This window comes from Delphinapterus leucas, chromosome 18 (assembly GCF_059928025.1).
Source record: "Delphinapterus leucas isolate spDelLeu-1000000601 "Yukka" chromosome 18, BTC_Dleu_Yukka2, whole genome shotgun sequence".
NCBI lineage: Eukaryota > Metazoa > Chordata > Mammalia > Artiodactyla > Monodontidae > Delphinapterus > Delphinapterus leucas.
Window position 1 is genome coordinate 8865746 of NC_143146.1, and position 21665 is coordinate 8887410.

At 41.7% G+C, this 21665-nt stretch overlaps 1 protein-coding gene across 1 annotated transcript in view; it reads right to left on the reverse strand.

Moving 5' to 3' along the window:
- Window positions 1-4136: 4136 nt before the first annotated feature.
- The window catches only part of ERCC5 (ERCC excision repair 5, endonuclease), a 29116-nt gene continuing 11587 nt past the window's right edge, over window positions 4137-21665 (reverse strand). Inside the window, exons 7-16 of the mRNA XM_089899809.1 lie at window positions 20426-20569; window positions 18259-18466; window positions 16802-17920; window positions 14763-15004; window positions 14287-14406; window positions 13903-14116; window positions 11808-11952; window positions 7752-7954; window positions 6515-6597; window positions 4137-4827 (exon numbers count right to left, since the gene is read on the reverse strand). Coding sequence (XP_089755935.1) covers window positions 4237-4827; window positions 6515-6597; window positions 7752-7954; window positions 11808-11952; window positions 13903-14116; window positions 14287-14406; window positions 14763-15004; window positions 16802-17920; window positions 18259-18466; window positions 20426-20569 — 3069 coding nt within the window. The 3' untranslated portion in view covers window positions 4137-4236. The remainder of the gene's footprint in view (window positions 4828-6514; window positions 6598-7751; window positions 7955-11807; window positions 11953-13902; window positions 14117-14286; window positions 14407-14762; window positions 15005-16801; window positions 17921-18258; window positions 18467-20425; window positions 20570-21665) is intronic.

A 21665-nucleotide genomic window follows, 5' to 3' on the forward strand; every position in this document is an offset into this window, starting at 1 on the left:
TTTAATAATCACTGTACTACCATGAATTTATATTCATTCCTTTCTTCTAAGGCTCCCAAAACACATTTCATAATCAACACGTTTTTCTTTACAATATGCTCAGTAAATTAGGAGACAAATTATTTTCCCTACAGTTTACAAACGAGAAAAATCAAAGGTTACATGGCTAAACAGTAGCCCAAGTGGTCACCCATTTTGTTCCCAATTTAGTTTCTCTTCCATTAAAGAAAGCAGGCTTTATGACACATGCCTACCTGAAGGTCAACATTTATTAAATGTTAAGTCTGGACATACCTATATATATGAGTTAGCTGAGTTTCTAGAAGGTTAAAAAGTATCATCCACAACTTTTGCTTTGCTGATGAGACCTCTGATGGTGCCTGAAAGGCGAGCACCAAAGCATGCAGTTTACTACTGTACACACTGACAGCGAGTCCTCACAGAGAACTAACCCTGACAGCTGCAGCTTCACAGCCTCTGGTCATACAGCAGTGAGGCTGGAACGCCCCTAAATAAGGGGGTTGAAAAATGTAAGTAGGCACATTCCACGTGAGTGTCTCGTGAACAGAGCAAGAGCCAACAGGTAAGTAAAAACATTCCTGCAAGTGAGTGAAGGCTATCGGGGCAAAGCGATTATTTTTAACTTTGATGCCAGGAGTTATTTAAGAGTCCACAGCTATAACGTCCTGTGAAACGGAGGCCATGTGTTTTTCAGGTCATCTGTCTGGGTGCAAACACTATTTTTAGAATAAGACAACCACACCAGAATGTTTGAGAGTGTGTGTGCAGCAGTGATCTGGACGCAGGAATTATATTTCCACAGTTCCTTCCTACTCAGAGTGAATAGGAAGGCTGAGGGTGTATGTCGCCTGTGCACCTGCTCATGTGCATTTAGGGCTGCATCTCAGAGTACAAATTAATTCCCCCGATCACTGAAAATAGCCTGAATAAGAAGTTATTACAGGTAATGAAATTGAGCAATATTGTAAAGTTAAACTTAGGAGTGTGGGTACAGCTTCTAGGAAATACTTCACATACCATGATGGACGGAGGTCACGTTAATGTATCAGACAGGACTAGTGGTCTGGGAGCCTGATTTTAGTCATTCCTGTCAATAATTAGCCTGTGATTTTTAGGCATTGACTCAGTGTGTTTCTTGGCTTCCTCATCTATAAAGCAGAGACATAAAAGGTACATAACATCTATTTGTGAAATGAATATGGTAGGTAAAAAACATCCTGGAAACTGCAAAATCCTAAATGATGAAAACAATTATTCATAGGCAGCTAATTCTGGGCAGAGGACACACTCCCTTTTTTGGGTCTTTTTAAAACAAGAATTAAGAATTATTTGGAACATAAAAACCACCTGTCTCCTCCCACAAGTTATTTAAAAGATCAAGAAACCTCAGTGCTGGATTCCCTAGGAGGCAGAATATCTAAATGAATCATCTAAACCGACATGATGGCAATGATTATTTGTTTCATTGAACGGTTAAAAAGAAGTACACAGAGACTTCTGCCTCCCAGTATAACTAGAAAAGCACATTTTACTTACACACACACACACACACACACACACACACACACACACCTGTTACAAGGCATCAGACAGCTTCCAAGGCAGCCAAGAATTCCATGCTTTTGCTGATTATTGGTGTAAAGGGGCTGAGAAGCCCAAGAGAGGAACACAAGAAAGGACACCAGCAGAGCTTTAGCTAGGGAGACAAGGGAACTAGGGAGACAAGGGAATAGTGTTTGGAGCTGGCGAGGCTGCCAGGAATTGGGAGCCCAAGATCCCAGAAAGAAGGGACAGAGAAGTAAGCCTGACACTCAGCACTGACTTTTCATTCAAGGTATTTGCACAGTAAGATGTTTAGGGCAAGATGCTAATTTTCCAAGCATAATGTGGCTAAAAACAGAGCAAAGCTCAAAAGACGAGAGAAACACCCCAGCAGACAGTATCCCTGGAAAACTACTTTTTAGGAATGGGAGGAAACTAGGAGATGGAGTCTTACAAAGACTAGACTTGCATCCACTCGGTCCTGATTGAAGTAAAATAACGTTCCCCTCTGCTGCCTGCCAGAATACCTTCTGGAATCCTCTCCAGAGGAAGATGCACAAGATCCACAATCTTCTATACGTAACGTCCAGCATTCATTCAAAATTTACTAGTCAACTACTAGGAAACAAACCCACACATAACCCAGATATTGGAGCTTTTTGACACAGACTTTAAAGTAATTGTGATTATTATAAAAAATAGATGACAAGAATTACACCAGAGAACTGGAATCTGTAAGTCAAATAGAACTGAAAATAGAATAAATGAAATAAAGAGCTCCACAGATGAGTATAACAGCAAATATAAAGAAAGCAAAAGAAAAGATTAATAAGCTGAAAGATAATTTTATAGAAAAAGTATATGATGGTCACCATCCTAAGTAAGTTACAGGTGTCCCACTTACTTTGAATAATGATAAATTTGCTTTGCTGCTGTTTGTCTTTAACAGGCAACCTATTTTCTAGGTAATATAAGCACCCTGAATTTTGAATTAGAAGATTAGAGTTCAGGTCACAATTGTTTCCTACTAGTTGGGTGAATTTGGTAAAGTCAGTTAACATCTGTAAACTTGTTTCTTCCCTTGTAAAAGGATATACCTTGGTTGCAGGGTTAAGCGAAAAAAAAGGTATAGTATCAAACTGTTCTGTAAATACTGTACTTATGGCATAAGCTACTAATGATTTTTTTCCAGACTTCTATCTTTATTAGCGTACAGACGAGTAAACAGGCTTTTTTGCAAACATATCTAGGTCTTCTATTAACGGATCCAAATATCTATTTTTCCTCTCTTTCTGGATACACAGCCCATGTAGAGATTACTTTGCTGAGTGCTCCTAGTATATGGTCAGTTCAGTTCAACAGGATGGGAGCAGAAGTGATTTTTCTAGTCACCTTTAACATAAGACATTCGGCTCACCCAAGGACTGTGGTTCTTTCCTCTTCCAGCAGGTTGAAACGCAAATGTAGCCGTGACCCGGTATAGACCACTGAAGCAGTACAGCAGCCTAGGGGATGGCTGAACCTGGGACCCTGAATGACATCAAGGTGCACAACTGCCTTACCAGCTCAGACTGGCCAGACTGTTGACTGAGAGGTAACGTTCCAGCGTTTAGGCCACTGCATGTGAACATCTCTTTGCTACAGCAGCTTAGCCTTCACCCCAGCTACTGCAGTGCAGGACAAATGTCAATTACCTATGAAAGGCAACAAAATTAAATTTTAGAAAAACTACTGCTTTTCTACCTACAAACACATATGCAGAAAACTCCCAATTATAAGTAGCTTTGAGAAATGAGAATAATAAGAAAAAGTTAATGTCTCTCTCCCCAACCCTTCCCCAAAAGCGTTCTGCTTTAAATACCTCCAGAGAAAAGAAGCATTAAGAAAAGACTTGAGTTTATGTGGAAGTCAGTGTTGATTTTAGTAGAAAGCTGTCAGAGAAGACTGAAGCAGAAGACATTTCAAATTAGGAAGGAATAAATAACGAGCAAAGAAAAGCAGCAGCTGTAGTCCAAGTATTTGAGAAGTTGGACTGAAATGTAAATATAAATGAATATAAATATATTTATATAAATAAGATGAATATAAATATATTTTCTTCTCGTCTAGGTCGGAAAGTCAGAGGAAACGCACATTGAGTGAGTACTGATCAACAGAAATCCTTTTTCCCTTTTTAATGTTGTCAGAAAGCATCAGATGTTGTATAATAATAGAAACATGAGGCTTCCCTGGTGGCGCAGTGGTTGAGAGTCTGCCTGCCGATGCAGGGGACGCGGGTTCGTGCCCCGGTCCGGGAAGATCCCACATGCTGCAGAGCGGCTGGGCCCATGAGCCATGGCTGCTGAGCCTGCGTGCCCGGAGCCTGTGCTCCGCAAGGGGAGAGGCCACAGCACTGAGAGGCCCGTGTACCGCAAAAAAAATAAAAATAATAATAATAATAGAAACATGAACAGACAAAGCCTGTAAATACAAGGAAATATTCAATGAAGTGGAAAACACTAGAAAAAGGTAATATATTTAAAAATAAAGGTCGAGTTTAACGTCCGCATTTTTAAAAACCACACAACAAAGACTGTGCAAATACTCTGAATTTTATTATTTCCTCACAACAAATTCATGACGAAATGTTAAGCTGTACCCAGTTAGAGAGAATACATGTGTATTTAGGTGTCTTTACATTCTCCTCTTCCTTCCTCTCGTACTTCTCCGTTTCCCCTCTTTCTTCCCAAACACAGACCTGGCGGTCACCAGGACGGGCTCTGCCTTCTCTCTGTCATCATCGCTGGAGCTGCTTGTGGTGGCACCTCCGTCTCTCCTGGGAGCAGGCTGCACTGTGCTCTGTGCACCTGAAGAGCTGACTCTTGACTCTACAGTTGCTTTTCCCCTTTGCATGTTCGCTACAGGGAAATATTCCTCATCCTCACTTGAAGAGGCATCAGATGACTGCGAGAGGTAGGCCTCCCCCAAAAACCCACCACATTCATGCCCCCGTTTAGAATCCAAAAGCCTCTTTCTTTTCGGGCTGGATGACTCTTTCCATCTATTTGTTGTGCCTCTCTTCTGGGTTTTTCCTTCTGCCTTATTGAGGAACTCAGAGTCTTTCTCCATGGCAACAGAAACTGCTTCTATTTCACTGGCTGCTTCTTCTCTTTCTTTTCTCAGCATACATGTCACAGCTCTGTTAAGTCTCTGGCTCTTAATACCCTTAGCCTCCTGTTTCTCCTGTTGAGCTAATCTAAAGAAAGAATCAATTCGGAGCTGCGTCTAAAAAAATGAAATAAAATAATAATAACTCAGACAGGTAAGTAAACTTTCTAAAGCAAATCAAAGAAATCCACCCTGATTACTGGCATTGGATGACTCTTTCAGAAAATACTAATTCATTCTCTCTCAAAAGCCGATCTCCCCCAAATGAATGACTGGCAGCAAATTTTACTTTCAAGATCGTACTTAAGGCAGTACATGTACCACCTCCATCAACTAAGACCTCTGCCCACATATCAAGTAGGAAATCCTTTCCTCGGCATTGAAAGAGAGTTAAATATTTTTTAGGGGCCAAATATATCATCTTCTTTTAGAGCAACACAACTTCATGGGGTCTGTTTCTAAATTCTACTCTTCCCTTCTTTTAAAAACATTGTCATCATATGATACCTTCAGGAAGAAACTTCACAGTATTATATATTAGGAGTCGTAAGAAATATTCTTGACTTCTGTTCAGCAAATCCACTTTCAGGAAGACATTCTTTAAAAATAGTTACATTTGAGAAAAGTCACATGCCTGATGTTCATCACAGCATTACATACGAAAACCTGAAAATTCAAGGTCTACTAAGTGAAGTGAACCAAGTTAAATCTCTCTGACAAAATGTAATCTGGCCATCTGAAACAATGAAGGCCATGCAATACAAAGAAAAAAAACTTACCTTCACCAGTGAATGGGGGCTTTATTTATAACAAATTGCACTTATGTCTGATAATAAATATATGTGGGAAGGAGGGGAAAAATAAGAGAAAATGGACATAAATGTTAACATCCATATTAGAGGAAGCAAACAATGAGTTAATTCATTTTTTTCACTTTCTAATTTTGGGGAAATAAACTTATATTAACGTCTACAATGAAAAGGGAGAACAGTATTACCACAAAACTTATCTGAAATTAAGGAGTAATCAGTTACTATGCCAACTAGCTTTCCTTGTCGGTGGGCGTACAATGTTTCCAGTACAGAAAGTCGTCAAACGACACGAAAGTTTCTGGAAAGGTGGTCTACCTCAGTTTTTTGTTTGTTTGTTTTTCCAAAATTAACCTAATCTAATGGAAAAGGATTTAACTTGAACATGTATCTTGCAGGATCTGGTCTGAATTCCACTGAATGGTTTCCCTGTATGTATGTTTTGTGGGCTGCCTCTGGGGTGGGAGGAGGTCTCTGTGTGGGCAGGAACACACTCAGGGATAAAGCGAGATGCTGTTACCTACCTAAGGGAACTGAGGGTCATCTCTCCTGCCAGTACACTATGACTGAATTAGTACCTTTGATGATTCATTTACAGAATTTAAGAATATTAGTACTTGAAGACACTTAATAATCAGAACTGCTTTGGACTGGGCACTTCTTAAACTTTTTAAAAATGAAAATAGCTCTAAAAGGGTTAAATATTTAACCATAAACACCTCAGTATGCAATCCATTATTAGACTGTTTTCCTCAAAGTCAGAGTGAATACAAAAGGATATCAAAGTTCAGCCCTAAGAGTGAAAGTGGAAAATGAAGACAAAGTCCAGCTTTCCCGTTTTCTGTTTTCCTCTGTTCTCTTACTGAAGTATAATAATTTTTAAATGTATGTTACGTGCTCTAAAATAAAAGTAACTAGTCTTTAACAGCTGGCCCTCACAGCCTTCCTAACTTTACTCTCTATCCTGAACTTAGGAAAAGAGCTGCCATGATTACCTGCTGGACATTCAGTTGCTTTAATACAGGAAACAGAGATTCATCTGTCTTCGTCCTGTTCCAGCCAAAATACCGCTGACAAAATATGCAGGCAGTTAAGACTCATACATGTTTTTAAAGACATTTAAACAAGTGATAAATAAAAAGGTCCAAAGAAGCCACCCTTGATTCCATTCCCCATGTCTCCAAAGATTTTCTTATTTATAAAGATTAAAATGATAAAAGAAAAGAATAACAAAGCAAATTATTCCAACATAATCATCTGGCACGATGTTCTTATAAATATCCTCTAAGATAAAAGATATTCAACTCTCATTTTAGGACATCAAAGACTCATGACTATGAAAAAAGGTTAATCTAGAATAAAAACTAATTTCTGATATCACATATATTTCTTTTTTCTTTGAGAAAAGATGTAGTTAGAGTAATACTATGGCAAACTTTTAAACATCTATCCAAATGATTATTTAAATATGCAGAAAGGAACAGTAATAGAAAGAATAAAACTAATAATCTTTTCTATTCTTTCAGAATGAATACTTAAGTATGTAGTGTATCTATGAATGCTTATCACTACTTACTTGAAATAAAGATTCTCTTTAAAACTAAAAAGATGATTCACAGTAACTAAAACATGGAAGCAACTCAAGTGTCCATCAACAGATGAATGGATAAGCAAAATACAACATTACATACAATGGAACAGTATTCAGCCTTAAAAAGGAAGGAAATTCTGACACATGCTACAACTTGGATGAAACTTGAAGACATTATGCTAAATGAAGTAAGCCAGTCACAAAAAGACCTAAACTGTATGGTTCCACTTATATGAGGAACATAGTCAGAGTAGTCAACATCACAGGGACAGAAAGTAGAATGGTGGTGGCCAGGGGCTGGGGGAGGGGAACGGGGGAGTTAGTGTTTAACAGGGATAGAGTTTCAGTTTCACAAGATGAAAAGAATATGGGGATGAATGGTGGTGACAGTGACACAACAATGTGAATGTATTTAATAACCACTGAATGGTATGTTTAAAATGGTTCAGATGGTAAATTGTACGTTATGTATATTTTACCACAAAAAAAAAAATTAAGGAGAGAGAGAAAGGAACAGAAAGGAGCATCTTAGCTGACGGAATATTTAAAAAAAAAAACGGATCCAAGTTCATGTCCCGTAAGTTTTAAACCAAAACACATATTTGACTTGATATTCCTGAGGTTTGAGGAAGGGAAAGGATATTCTCTAATCTTCTCGAGATCGGGTTTGCCCCACAGAAACGACCCCTTGGACTCATCCACCACAGGCTTGAGGTAAGCGTCTGCCACGGCCGGGTTAGGGAAGCCAGGCGTGAGCTGCAACTTGCGTAACTTTTTTTTCACTTTGGTGTCATAAGGATTAGGTCTTATCTTCTTATTCTTTTGAGCTCCATGCCACCACTCGCTACAAGGCAAAGGAAACGAACCTTCGTGAGGCAGTAAGACCTTATGGCAGATGCACCACAGACAAAGGGCTAAACGTAAAGTTCAGAGACGTGAACTCAAGTCCCACCCAACTCCAGAACAAAGCCTATGACTTACAGAATGACAATGGTGTCTTTCTCGTGTTATGAACACAGTATACAATGAGGCAATCACTGACTGACCCCTTCCTCTGGGCTTGGCACTGTGTTAACTGCTCTACAGGCCCCGTCATCACACGAGCACAGTCCTGCCACTGTCCTCACCTCACAGACAAGGAAACTGGACTCAAACAGAAGCCACTTGCTCAAGATTTCACAGCTGGGACTGGTACAATCTCCCTCCAGAGCCCACTCATAGAAAAGTCACAGTTCCTCTCCTTCCCAGTGGTAAAATGAAGTAATATCAACGTATCCATATTATTTACCTCCAGTCAACTATAATCAGGAACCAAGAATATTTAATGAAATGTAAAAATGCCAAGAAGATGTTAAATTTTTAAAATGCAGAATATAACTCTACATCAAGTGTGATCCCAATACTGGGGGAAAAAAATGTATATATGTGGAGAAAGAAAGAAAAAGTAAACAGGGATATTTAAAATAATAAAAAACACTAACAACAGTTATTTTACCGTGTGCTAGGCAATGTTCTAAGCAAGGATACAGCTGTTAATTTTCTTGATGTTTTATTCCTTTTTCAATTTTTCCTTTGTGAGTATAAATCACTATGGTGGGTTAAAGCCCATTCTTGGACCCTCCTCCCAACAAGAAGTGTTGGGGTCCATGTCCCTTACCCTTGAGTCGGGCAGGCTCCGTGGCTGAGGAAGGGACATTGTGCCAGGCCTTTAAAGACTGCAGCTTCCACTTCCTGTCTCTTAGAATATTCGCCTTGCAAGCAGCCAACATGCTGTGAGGAAGCTCCAGCTCGTGAGGAGGCCCAGATGGAGAGGGTCCAGGCGCCCCGGGCCACGTGCTGGCCGACAGCACCGCTCGCCAGCCACGAGCGAGACACCTCACGGGGCCCCTCTAGCCCAGTTGAGATGCCCCCGACACAACTGGCACCAGGCGAGGCAGCCCCACCCCGCGCAGCCTGATTGAACTGCGGATTCACGAGCAAAATCTCTGACTGTTGCTGTTTGAAGTCACTGAGGTTTACGGTAGTTTGTAATATGGCAACGGACAACCAGAAAAATTTACCCAATTGGGATAAATAAATGGCATAAAAGTTAAAAACATAAATATAACCCTCTCCCATCTACGCACTAACGGAACCTAAAAAACCCTACATCTGCTGCTTCACGTACTCATTGGTCTGAGGACCTGACTCACAGGCGTGGTCTCCACCAGTGCCGCACCTCACCAAGGCAGGAGTGCCATCTGGTGTTCTAACTTCAGTCTTCGTGCAGGATCAAAATGCAGAAAGGAAAAAAGGATCTATCTTCATCAGTTTTAAAATACTGTTCAAGAGGGCGCTGGGAGAACACCTACAATTCTCCCGTACTCTCTTGTGAATCTTCATCTTTGAAATAGTACTCATGATTGCCAGCACAACACACTGTAAGCTCGTCAAACCAAAAGGACCACCCCTCCTTCAAGCAAGAGGGCCAGGCACTTGAGGGTGGAAGACGGCATCTGCCCATCAGCTGAGCTCGGGGGACACAAGATGGGGCAGCAGCGACTGTGATAAAGTGGAAGGGTTTGTGCCCTGACCAAGCCAGTGGGGTGGAATTGCTGTCCTCTGTTTCTGGGCTATTTGGGAATTGGGGCTCAGTATTTTCAGATGTCATTTCCCCCCAGGAAAATCCAAAATTTTCTGTGAAATCTCCCCCAATTTAAATGTTGGTAGCCCACTCAAAATTAAAGAACATACTGTGCAGGCCAAAGCAAACACAGCTGGGCTGAACTCAGCCTGCAGACTCAGAGCTGCTCTGCTTTAAAGGGGGGCCGGCCGGCCAGGGTCTGGTTAGGAAAAGGGAGAGCAGAGAAGAAAGCAAGGCGACAGACACTCCCAGTCTTACTGCTCTTCCACTGTCTCCGTGCCCTGTAACTGCACCTGTCCTAGCCCTGCAGAGCCAGGTAGGCAGGGGCAGCTCCTATCTGCCATCAGCGAGCTAAAAAACCAAGGCAGAAATTGCTAGAGCTGACTAAAAACGTAACCATTCAAACAGCAACAAACGAGCAAAAACTGTTGAGAGAAGAAAAACGGCATAAACAGGCATTCACTAGATCAGCATGGCAAACTCAACAAACATGAAAAAAAATTACTCTCACCAATAACCAGGACACCAAGTCGAAAAGTTAGATACCATTTTCACTTATCCTAAAATAATAATCAGATAAGAACTCAAAGACATGTATATAAAGTCACTCAAGGCAGTATTTGTTTAGACTTTAAAAAAACCAGAAATAACAGTAGGCATTTGATTAAATTAGTTATTCATGATACATCAAAAGACTCCTATGGAGTCATTAAAAACAGCAATGTAAATCTATACTTCATTGATAATATGCCCTGTTCTATCACCAAATGAGTTGCAGGTAACACAAAAAGTATACAGCATCGTCCCATGCTTGTAAAAAAATAATAATAATAACAGACTTATGAGTATACTTGTACGTGTGTGTGATTATATATAAAATGCATGCGTATATTGTGCAAAGAAAAGACTAACACTGTATAAACCAAAATGTTATCTGTAATCTTTATAATTCATATTTTGTCATTTTTCTAATGTGTGTTTGTTATTTGTATAAAAGTTACTTGTACTTTTGCAAGTTATTTACATACCATGACTTACAAGCAACCTAACAACGTACCTCCACTATATACATTTCCTCAACAATAAGAAAATTATGAAAAGAGAGATGACGAAAACAAAAAATAAAATACAACCCTGTGTGTGCTAAGGCTGGAGAACAGCAATCATTCAAACAACTTTGTATTTAATTCTAATCACTGAATCTTCAGACCAGAACATCCCGAAATTTTTGAAACCAGGAGCTACGACTGGAGAGAACACTAAAGAATCATTAAATCAGCTACTGCCAAATAGTATCCCATGTCAAACTGATGATTTTAAAAGATGCCATCACAACCTGTGACTAGACGAAAAACCACTGAATTGTACTTTAAAAGAGTAAAATTTATGCTGTGCGAATTATATATATATTTTTGAAAAATGCCACCAAGGAGCAACCTTAAGAAAGAACTACTTTCACAGACAACTTTGTAACTAGCTCCATCTCAGAATCTCCAAAAACAAAGAGTGTACCCCGAGTACAGCAAGACTCTGGGTTCCGGACAGAAGGAGACGCCACCACTGAATACATCACAGTCTACACACAGAGAGAAAACGTTTCTGGCATATAGCTCCATGCCCCTGTCTGGTCGACCTCCCTCAGAACACTCGGCACACAGCAGTACAAGCATGTGGATGCTTCTCCCTCGCCCCCAGGGTGTGACAGCTCCTTGAGGACACAGCCTGGGGCTCAGTCACCTCCCCTACTCCAGCCTAGCACACTGTCTAGCACATAGTAGCTGCTCAGGAAATATTTGAATGAATGAAATGGTAACCTCTACACTCCCAGGAATTCCCACTGGACTGGCTATGTATCCTCAAACTCGGATAAGCCTGGCACCTCTAAAAATAAATGCCTATGATTTCATCAAACTCTAGAAAAGGGAAAACAAACTTTAGTAACCCCAACCATTACCACCTCCTGTTTTCTCAGGGGACAATGATTTGTGACAGTCCACGATGTAAGGAATAGTTCTGTTTAATTTGGGTATTTATATATAAACACCTGAATTAAAGAAATTAAGAAAGGACTTACGAGAATCTTAGGAGAGGTTCCAGGCCATGTCCAGGGAATTCATTGAGAATTTCCATGGCTGTAACACAACCTACAGTTGGTATTCCTTCCGTATAATCACTTCCAAGCAAATAGGCCAAATTTATTAATTTGTTCCGGTCCAATCCTATAAGAGTAAAAATTATTATATATTTTTCCACTTTTTATTTTATAAACATTTATTACATAACATTTATAAACACTTCATTATATAGATAATATACATGTATATATCCTTATCCAATACCCAAAGGTATCTCTCTTTCGCTATTTGAAATAGATTCCTTTTTTTTCTTTTTTTTTTTGCGGTACGCGGGCCTCTCACTGTTGTGGCCTCTCCCGTTGCGGAGCACAGGCTCCGGACGCGCAGGCTCAGTGGCCATGGCTCACGGGCCCAGCCGCTCCGCGGCATGTGGGACCTTCCCAGACCGGGGCACGAACCCGCGTCCCCTGCATTGGCAGGCAGACTCCCAACCACTGCGCCACCAGGGAAGCCCTAGATTCCTTTTTTTTTAATGGCATTGTGCTTGGATTTTTCAAGTTTCACGCATCCTTGCAGTTTTAAATGCCACATAACCTCTGACCCCCAAATTCGGCGCTCTCACCGGGACCTCTCCTCTGAACGACAGTCACACAGACTTAACTGGCACCTTAACATCTCCGTGGAGATGTCTAATGGGCACCTCAGAGACAACACGTCCAGACCCGGGTCTTCACTCCCGGAACACCCACACCCGCTCCTTCCCCGTTCCGCCACCTCACCAAGGCCAGTCCACTCCTGCACTGCTGTGGGGGAGAGGGGGTGTCATCCCTGACTTCTCCTCCTCTCACGTCCCAGCCCAGTCTACCCGCAGAGCCTCTCCACCACACTCTGGACTCTCCTCCTTCCTCTCTGACCTCACCTCTTGCCATCCTTCTCCTCATTCACTCACTCTGGCCCCTGAAGTCGTTTCCTGGGCCTGCCATAACAAAGTGCTCAGACTGAGAGCCTTACACAAAGGATTCATTTCCCCACAGTTCTGGGGACTAGAAGCCTGACCTCACGGTGTCGGCACGGTTGGTCCCTTCTGAGCCTCTCTCCTTGGCTGGCAGACGGCCGGCTCTCCACGTGTCTGCACGTGGTCTTCCCTCTGTGTCCTAATCTCTCCTTCTTACAAGGACACCAGTCGGACTGGATTAGGGTTCACCCTAATGACCTCATCTGACCTTAGTCACCTCTTTAAAGAACCTATCTTCAAACACAGTCATACTCTGCGGTACCAGAGTTTAGGACTACGACACATGAATTTGGGGGAGACACAATTCAGCCCGTAAGTATCTCCATGCCTCCCTAGAACACACCAAGCAGGCTTCTGTCTCAGAGCCTTTGCACATGCCAGTCCTTTTGTCTGACATGCTCATCCCCACGGTATCCATAGCACGTGCTTCCTCTCTACTTTAGGCTCCAGCCCAAAAGGTGCCTATTAGTAAAGCCTTTTCTGACCACAAAGGACACGCACTTCCTGCGACTGCAGGTCATTCTTGCCTCTCTTTTACTGCTGTTTTTCTATATGGCTCATACCACTGTCAAATTACAATTTATGTATTTTTTTTACCATCTGTTTCTCCTGCTAGACTGTTTTATTCTCTGCTGTTTCCCCACTTCCCATTGCCAAGAACAACAACTGGCATATAGGAATCGCTCAGTGTGTATTTGCTGAATCAACGGGAGGATGAAGGATCACTGCCAGAAACAACAAGGACCATGAGGCTCATGATTCCAGCAGGAGTGACCCCCACCTGTCTCCCCACTCTACCACCTGTGGTTTACTATGGACAGCTCAGGTAACCAGTCAGAGCGTAACCAGGCCTGATGATTAAAACCGCAGAAAATGTCTGAACATTACTAGGGTTTTAATTTCTTAGCTCCAAATTAAAAATCGTATTCTGCTACAGAAGCAAAAGATCGTTTATATGAAAACTTGTAAAGATCTACCATTTCCATTAATGCACCAAATTAGCTCCTTGGAAAGAAAGAATTCATACTACAAAATTCTGAAGGTAAATTTCAGAAAGCAATCGTACTCTGAAGTCTTACCTAATTGGTTGTGAAAGTCCACATACTGGTAATATTCTACAAACTTGTTTTTATTAAAAAAGTTTTTATAGACATGCCGTGCTCCGAACAGCCAAATGTCACTGTCATCAGTGATCGTTCCGGAAGTTTGATCAGTCAGATCCAGGATGGCGCACTGAGCTTCTGCTTCCATGGGAGCCTCGACGTAGGGGATGCCGAACAGGCGAAGAAGTTCCTGAAGAGGTACAGACACACGATGACCCCTGCTGAAGTGCAGGACCTGGCCTCCACCCGGAAGTGGGAGCAGTGCTTCAACAGGTAATTTAATGCATGTGCCCTCCGGGAGTCTGATTAAGGAAAGAAGTCGGTAGGTATTGTTCGAGGACACTCAAGCTGTCCACCTACCTGGCTTTCCTGGAACATCTGTCCTGTCACAGTAGCCGCGACCCGTTCTTGCTGCTGTTTTTGAGCTTTCAGTGACTCCTGCTGTGTTAAAAGGTTGCTCTCCAGCGTCTCCAGCTCCTCCTATAAGATAATTTCGCTTGTAGGTAATTATATTAATAACCCAATTAAGTTCATTGGTTATAAAAAGCCTGTATTTAGTCTGACTGAAGTTACCAACAAGCTTTTTCTCCTTATGCAGGTTTCCACTTGGATTTCTGAGCGAGTTTATAATAGCTTTAGAGTTCCCTCACTAACCCACACGGGAAGTGGACACTATCCCGGCCAGGAACCTCCACAAAAAAGGAGCCATGTCAGCAGGAGTAAGAAAATGGGTGCAAAGAGCTATTATGTCTTCCTTCATCAGCTCCTTAAAAACTCAGAAGCTACTTAACTTGGCTTCCTCAGCAATGAGTAAAAACATGATGTCACGTTATTACCAGGTCAACATCTTGCCATTCGTTGAGCAAATCGTCTGCATCTTTTTCTTCAGGTGGCTCAGTGCCCACGGCCTCCCTCTCAGAGTTGTCTCTCGGGAGGCCCTGGGGGTCACCTGTGGCTTCCTGCGTCTCAGTTCCTACTGGTTCCTCTTCACCTTGTTCAGAGGGAGGTCTGGAAGCTTCGTGTAACTCAGCTTGAAGTTCATCGCTGCTATTTATACTCTGCACTTCAATGAAACTTCCTGTACCAAAATAATAAGATCATTTTGTCTATAACTAAAACATTTAAATTACCCTGAAATCATCAAGAGCTTTCCAAAGTATCGTGAAAAATGTTTTACCCTAAAAAGAAGAGATTTAAATGTCATAGAAAACATGTAACAGTAGTATATTGTTATTAAATAAATTTATTAATAAGTGCCTGTAACTTCAAAATAAGCCTTTTCAATTAGATACACTGGCACTGTCTTTGAAATTAGGGACCACGCTCTCAAACATTTGCATATTTGCTTTATACAAAAACTTCCTCTAGGGCTTCCCTGGTGGCGCAGTGGTTGAGAGTCCGCCTGCCGAAGCAGGGGACGCGGGTTTGTGCCCCGGTCCGGGAAGATCCCACATGCCGCGGAGCAGCTAGGCCCGTGAGCCACGGCCACTGAGCCTGCGCGTCCAGAGCTTGTGCTCCGCAACGGGAGAGGCCACAACAGTGAGAGGCCCGCGTATCGCAAAAAAAAAAGAAAAAAAAAATGTCCTCTAAGTTAACTAATATTGTTTTGAAATTCAAAAAGAACTACCAGGGTATGTACACAATCATGGAGTTTTTAAAAAATGTTTGTATGCTATTTCACTATGAACACAGCAAAGAATAACACTGTGACACAGAAGAGAGAACCCTGGATAAGGACACAGAAGAAACAGCTCTTCCTCTCCCACCTCCTTCCTTCCTCTCTTGATGTCCTTTCTTCTCTTTGAAAAGCATTTATTGATTCCCTTCCTTCACTTCAGGGGGAGGAGTCTGGATCTGAGGACACACTCAGGACGGAGGGGCTGGGATCAAGGGGACAGCCAGGACCAAGGAGGAGGCCAGTGATATCGGGAGCTGGTTACAAACAGAGAATGAGCAAGTAAGTAAATACATTGAAGATAACAGAAGGTCCCTCACTGTTAGACAGGGAAATTATAAAGAAGGCAGAGTGTAGAATGAGATCTGGGATGCTGGAGAAGAACTGCAGATACGAGCGTGAGCTCATGGGTGTATACAGAACCCCACAAACAGGTGCCAGGCAGGGTTGGGGTTCAAACCCCATCCAATGGCCCCAGAGCCAGAGCTTCTTGGTCTACACTGCACTGCTCTCTCCCGTCTCCACCCTCTGGTCACCTCTGCAGGGGAGCTGAACCAAGAAGGCCAAGTGTCCCCCTGGCTCAACCTCACCTGGGAACAGCTTGGCAACTCAAGTTTCTGGCTGTTCTACACATGTCCACAAACGACCACAAAGACACTACCGTGAGGACTGATTCTGGGGTTAGATATAAATTTTAGTGAGTAGGCAATTTTGCAGATTTGAAATCTGTGAAAAATGAGGATTGACTGTACATAAGCGTACACAGATATAGACATATAATATACATGTGTACATATAGAAAGCGAGAGAGACAGAGAGAGAGATATGATAAAGCCAATGTGGTAAAATGCCAGCCACTGAGGTCCTAGGTGAGGGAAATAGAATGTTTTAAGATACTTTTTCAACTTTTTAAAATTTGTAATTATTTCAAAATAAAAAAAAAATTAAAGGGAAACTCACCTTTACCTTCTCCAACTAGGGCACTCCCTCCCTTTAAAAACAAAAATGAAAAGAGCAGCCAAACAGCAAAGGTCAAGATTCCATTACTAGCTGTGTGTCCTTGGCAAAGTCACTTGTCCTTTCTGGACCTCTAGTTCACCACCTGAACAATGTGGATCTGGACGACACTAAAGAATCTCTCGGTTCCTGCAGATGCGAGATCCTACTTTTCTTTATCTCTAAAAGAGCACAAGCACTTACCATCAGATTCACTTTCTTCAGAGCCTGTTTCCTTTGGTTCCATGGAAGCTGGAACTGAAATTAAACCCTGGCCTGCAGATTCAATGGTCTCATGTTCTTGGATGGTTTTCAAGAAATTCTCATGCTCTTTGGCATTAACAGATGCCACATTTCCTAAGTCACTTATTGTCTCTAAAGGGACACTTAGCGTATCACTCGATTCTTGCAAACTGACGGTGCCTTCAGGAGCAGGGTTCTTTTCAGATTCTGTTTCATCATCACTTGAAAGAACAGAGGTGTCATATTTACTCTCAGGTGGAAGACCTTGCTGTAGCTCAAGCACTTTGGTATACGTTCCACTCCTTGATACGGAACTCAGACTTGTCGGAGGTGTCGGTGTCCACTCTGGTCCGCTCTGGAGCCCAGGTGCATCCCTGGGTAGCACCACAGTGTTTTCCAAAGGAACTGGATCTTTTCCATCCTTAAGTGCAGTCTCATCGTTTGTCTGAAAGGCTTCCTCCACCAGGGGAATAAACAACATCTGCTCTTTTGGAACGCTAGAGTCGCTGCCTTGACAAAAGACAGTCCTCGGTAAGTGAGCCGATTCTGTCCGCTCTTTGTCGGCATCAGCGCTGGTTACAGGCTCCTCTGCGAGGTTCACACTGGCTGCGTGAGATGCTGCTGCCAACGGCACTCCTTCCCCATCTCTCATTTTAGGTCCGTCCTCAGTCTCCTCGTCAGAACTGCTCTGGAGCGGTTTCGGTTTTCTCGCGCCTGCCCCTCCTGTCTGCAGGTCGCTCCTGGCACGCACTTTCACGTCTTCATCATCGTCATCGAGAGCTCTCTGCATGGCCAAGAGAGTCAGCGGCGACACAGAGCCCGCACGTGCGGTGGCGGGCGCGCACCTCACATGGTGCAGCCTGCGGGTCTCACTCTCCAGCTCATCTTCTGAGCTGCTGCCCAGCAGGGCCGCCTGCAGGGCCAGTAAGGTTCTCGGGGAAGGAGGGGAGGCGTCAGGCTCTTCCTTTGGCTCCAGCTTTTCACACGGAGATGACTTCATGTCAGAAGACCTGCTGTGCATTTCACTGCATGAAGGAAGAGACTCTGAATCCACTTCTGCAACTTTCTTAGCTTGAATACCTTGAGAAAAATTAAATATTCTCACTATGTAGCTTTACAGTGTGACAACATGCTTCTAGTTAGATGAATAAGAGCATACCGGTTCTCATAAATGAATTTATAAATTCTCATTTAATCAGCAACTAAGAGTTAATTTGTTAGTTAATTTTAAAGTGGGTTGGTATGATACTACTTAATACATTAAAAGCTATATACATTTATTATTGCATTAATAATAATTATAGTCAATAAATTAAGTAGGACTTCATTCATATTATCTGGGGGTGGTAGCTTATAGAATTCAGAGACATGACATATTTTTGGTTTTTAACCGTCAAATAAGTGATGGTACCTGATACCTTTAATCAAGATGTAATGTGAAGTATCTTCAGAGACCACCCTCCTTGACTCTACCTCCTTCAAAAAGCCTCCTTCATCTTCATATTGCCTTTGGATTTGTCCTGAATGTTGCTGATTCATTTCCTTTTGGACATTTTCTATGTGTTGGTTTAGATAGTTTTTTTTAAGCAAGCCTTTGAGCTGGTACTGTGAAAAGTCATTGGACTCCTAAGGCAAAATAAATAAATAAAATTTATCTTATATTAAATACAGATAGTATTCTCATATTTCCATCCTTTTCCCCCAAAGGGGATAAAGAACAAGTGATTTTTTCCATTGGTGGTACTTTCATACTAGAAAAGTAAAATTTGAATAGTAGGAAAAAGCTATAATTGCTTTGTTAAAGGATAATCTTTCAAACAAAAAGAATTGGGCAAAAGAAAGGAAATCATGGATACTGTTTATGATTCCATCATTTACTCAAAAAACATTTACTGAGCATGTGATGCATGCCAGGCACTGTGACATGTTGATTCTGGCTTAACAGACAATCTTTTAGAATGCAAGTAAAGTGCCCAGCACAGTTCCTGGTCCATAAAAGACACACAAGAAATCACTGCAATCACAGTTATTAGTAATACTTAACATTTATAAAGCACTTCCTGAGTAAGACATTCTTCTAAGTGTTTTTAAATATATCATCCCATTTTATTCTCAACCACCGATGAGACAGACGTCATTATCTCCATTCCACAAATGAAGAAACTGAGACTTAAACAGCTTGAGTAACCTCTCTAGAGCTGCATGGCTAGTAAGTGGTAGATCTGGGGTCAAAAGCAAGCTACCAGGGCTTCCCTGGTGGCACAGTGTTTAAGAATCCGCCTGCCAGTGCAGGGGACACAGGTTTGAGCCCTGGTCTGGGAAGATCCCACATGCCGCGGAGCAACTAAGCCTGTGCGTCACAACTACTGAGCCTGTGCTCTAGAGCCCGTGAGCCACAACTACTAAGCCCACGGTCCACAACTACTGAAGCCCGCGTGCCTAGAGCCCGTGTTCCACAACAAGAGAAGCCACCGCAGTGAGAAGCGTGCGCACCACAACGAAGAGTAGCCCCTGCTCGCCTCAACTAGAGAAAGCTCGCATGCAGCAACGAAGACCCAGCGCAGCCAAAAACAAATAAATAAAATAATAAATTTATTTTAAAAAAACCAAAAAAGCAGGTTGCCAAGCCTTATACTAAATTGCTCCTATTACTATTAAGATTATTACTCTTATTACTTACCAATACTACTATTACCAATTTTGCATTTGCCCAATGTTCAGACAATGCAAAGGTCCAGTCTGTATGACTTAGAACTTCCCTTAGCTACCAGAAGGACGGATCCAACGAGCTGTGCACCATCCTACCCTGGCCTACCCATCCCAGAGGCTCTGTGGTGGCAGAAAGAGAAAAAATGGAGCAAACCATCAGGACTGCCTCTCTTTCTCCCATCCTTCCCACTGTTGTTTACATAATCCAAATTCTATTTCCTCAAAGACCAGCCAGAGATCCATTTACACTCAAGAAACAAAATGCTGGATGGATAGTCTGAACCTGGATGTTTCCCCTGAAACAAAAATAAATTTACTTCTGTCCTTTGAATATCATTTCTGTACATCTTAGCATTTTCCTATGTTCACGTTCTTTGTGGAAAAGCAGATAGGAGTGATGGGAAAAGAAACAGCTCCTGCCTTTTTCATATTTTTGGTATCAAAATATGTTAATATTCTACAATGTATATTATGGGTTAAAATAACTTTTATGAACTAACCTAAGAATTGAACCACTAAGCGTACACTAGGCACTTACTATTGTGAAAGATACTGAGCTGAGTGTTAAAAATACAGAGGTGAGCAAGGTAGGCACATTTGGGTGCTAAAAATCTAAAGAGACACTACAGGGTGCTGTGAGAACACAGAGCAGGAGACAAGACCTGGTCTTGGTGGAAAGTCAAGAAAAGCTTCCCTGAGTAAGTATTTATAAGTTCAAACTTATAAATGCATGTTTCATAGTATCTCGGAGATACACAAATGACATTTACTGTAAACGTATATTGTATAAGTAATGCTTATCAATTTTCTTTTTCTAATGAAAAATTTTGCTGATATTCTTAATTCTAAGCATTAATGCGCGGTTGTATAGTTTACCTCTGGCATTGCTTCAAATAATGTTCTTCTTCGCTTGGTAAATTCTTTCATATCAGTCAAGATTTCATGCTTTATTTCAGGGGGCAGGCTGCTAAAGTCTTCAGACTCAATATCTACTGCATGAGGATTCTGAAATAACTCCTCCTGTAAAGAGTAAAACGTAACACCATGAAATTTACACTTTATACACTTAATTCTATTCACCATGACAGATATTTTTCGGTGCTTGTATCATAAACAGAGTCCTGCATATTCTACAATAGGTTAAACACAGTTGTACATTATCTGCGATAGGCATCAAAGTGAATAGGCTGATTAGGGAATGTATCCATTTACTCATTCATTCATTCAAAAGAAAAAAAATACTTGGCAGGCACTGTTCTAGGTGCTAAGGAACTACAGAGATCATGTCAGCTAAGGTCCCTACTCTTAGGAGCAGAAGAAGACACATGATAAAAAAATAAATGAACAAGATAACAATGAGAAAACAATGCAGGTTAATCTGATAGGAGAGTTAATTAGAAGAACAGAAAGAGAAAAAACATTATCTTATAGAGAGGACCCCACTAGGAATAATGACCTGCAAGCAGGGACACAAAAGACAACCAAAAACCTGCTCTGGGACAGAGCATCTCAGGCTGAGGGAACAGCAAGTGCAAAGACCCTGAGGCAGAGATAAGCCTTATGAATTTGAACAATATTTACAGTCCCCTTGGTTAGATAAGTTCTGTCTTGCTCTTAACCTAAAATCAAAAGTAGTCATTAGTAAAGATAAAATAATACAATTTGCTCTCTTGTATGTATGCATGTTGTGTGTGTGTAAACCAGCAAGCACTTAGGACAGGCCAGTCATTTCGCTCAGAGCTTCCCATGTTTTCCCTCAGGAATGCTCCCATCGTCCCTACGAGGAAAGCATCAATATTATTGTTTAAAAAAAAAAAGGAAATAAAGCCTTGGAGAAGTTGATTTGTCTAAGATCTCACAGCTAGTGAGCTGTAGAGCCTGGACTTAACTGCAAGTATTTCTGCCCACAGGGTCCACGGTCTTCACCAAGACTGTGCTCACTTGCTGCATTAATAATGCAGGACCTTCACAAGCTGAAGAATCTTGCAGTTTCAGCTCTAAAGTCTTCTACCAGACATACCAGAATAACATGAACATACAAGAAATGGTGAGTTTGGGAATCAAAGAATGTTACCTGCTCTTCTGAGAAATGTGGAAAAAATTTCAAAAACTGGTA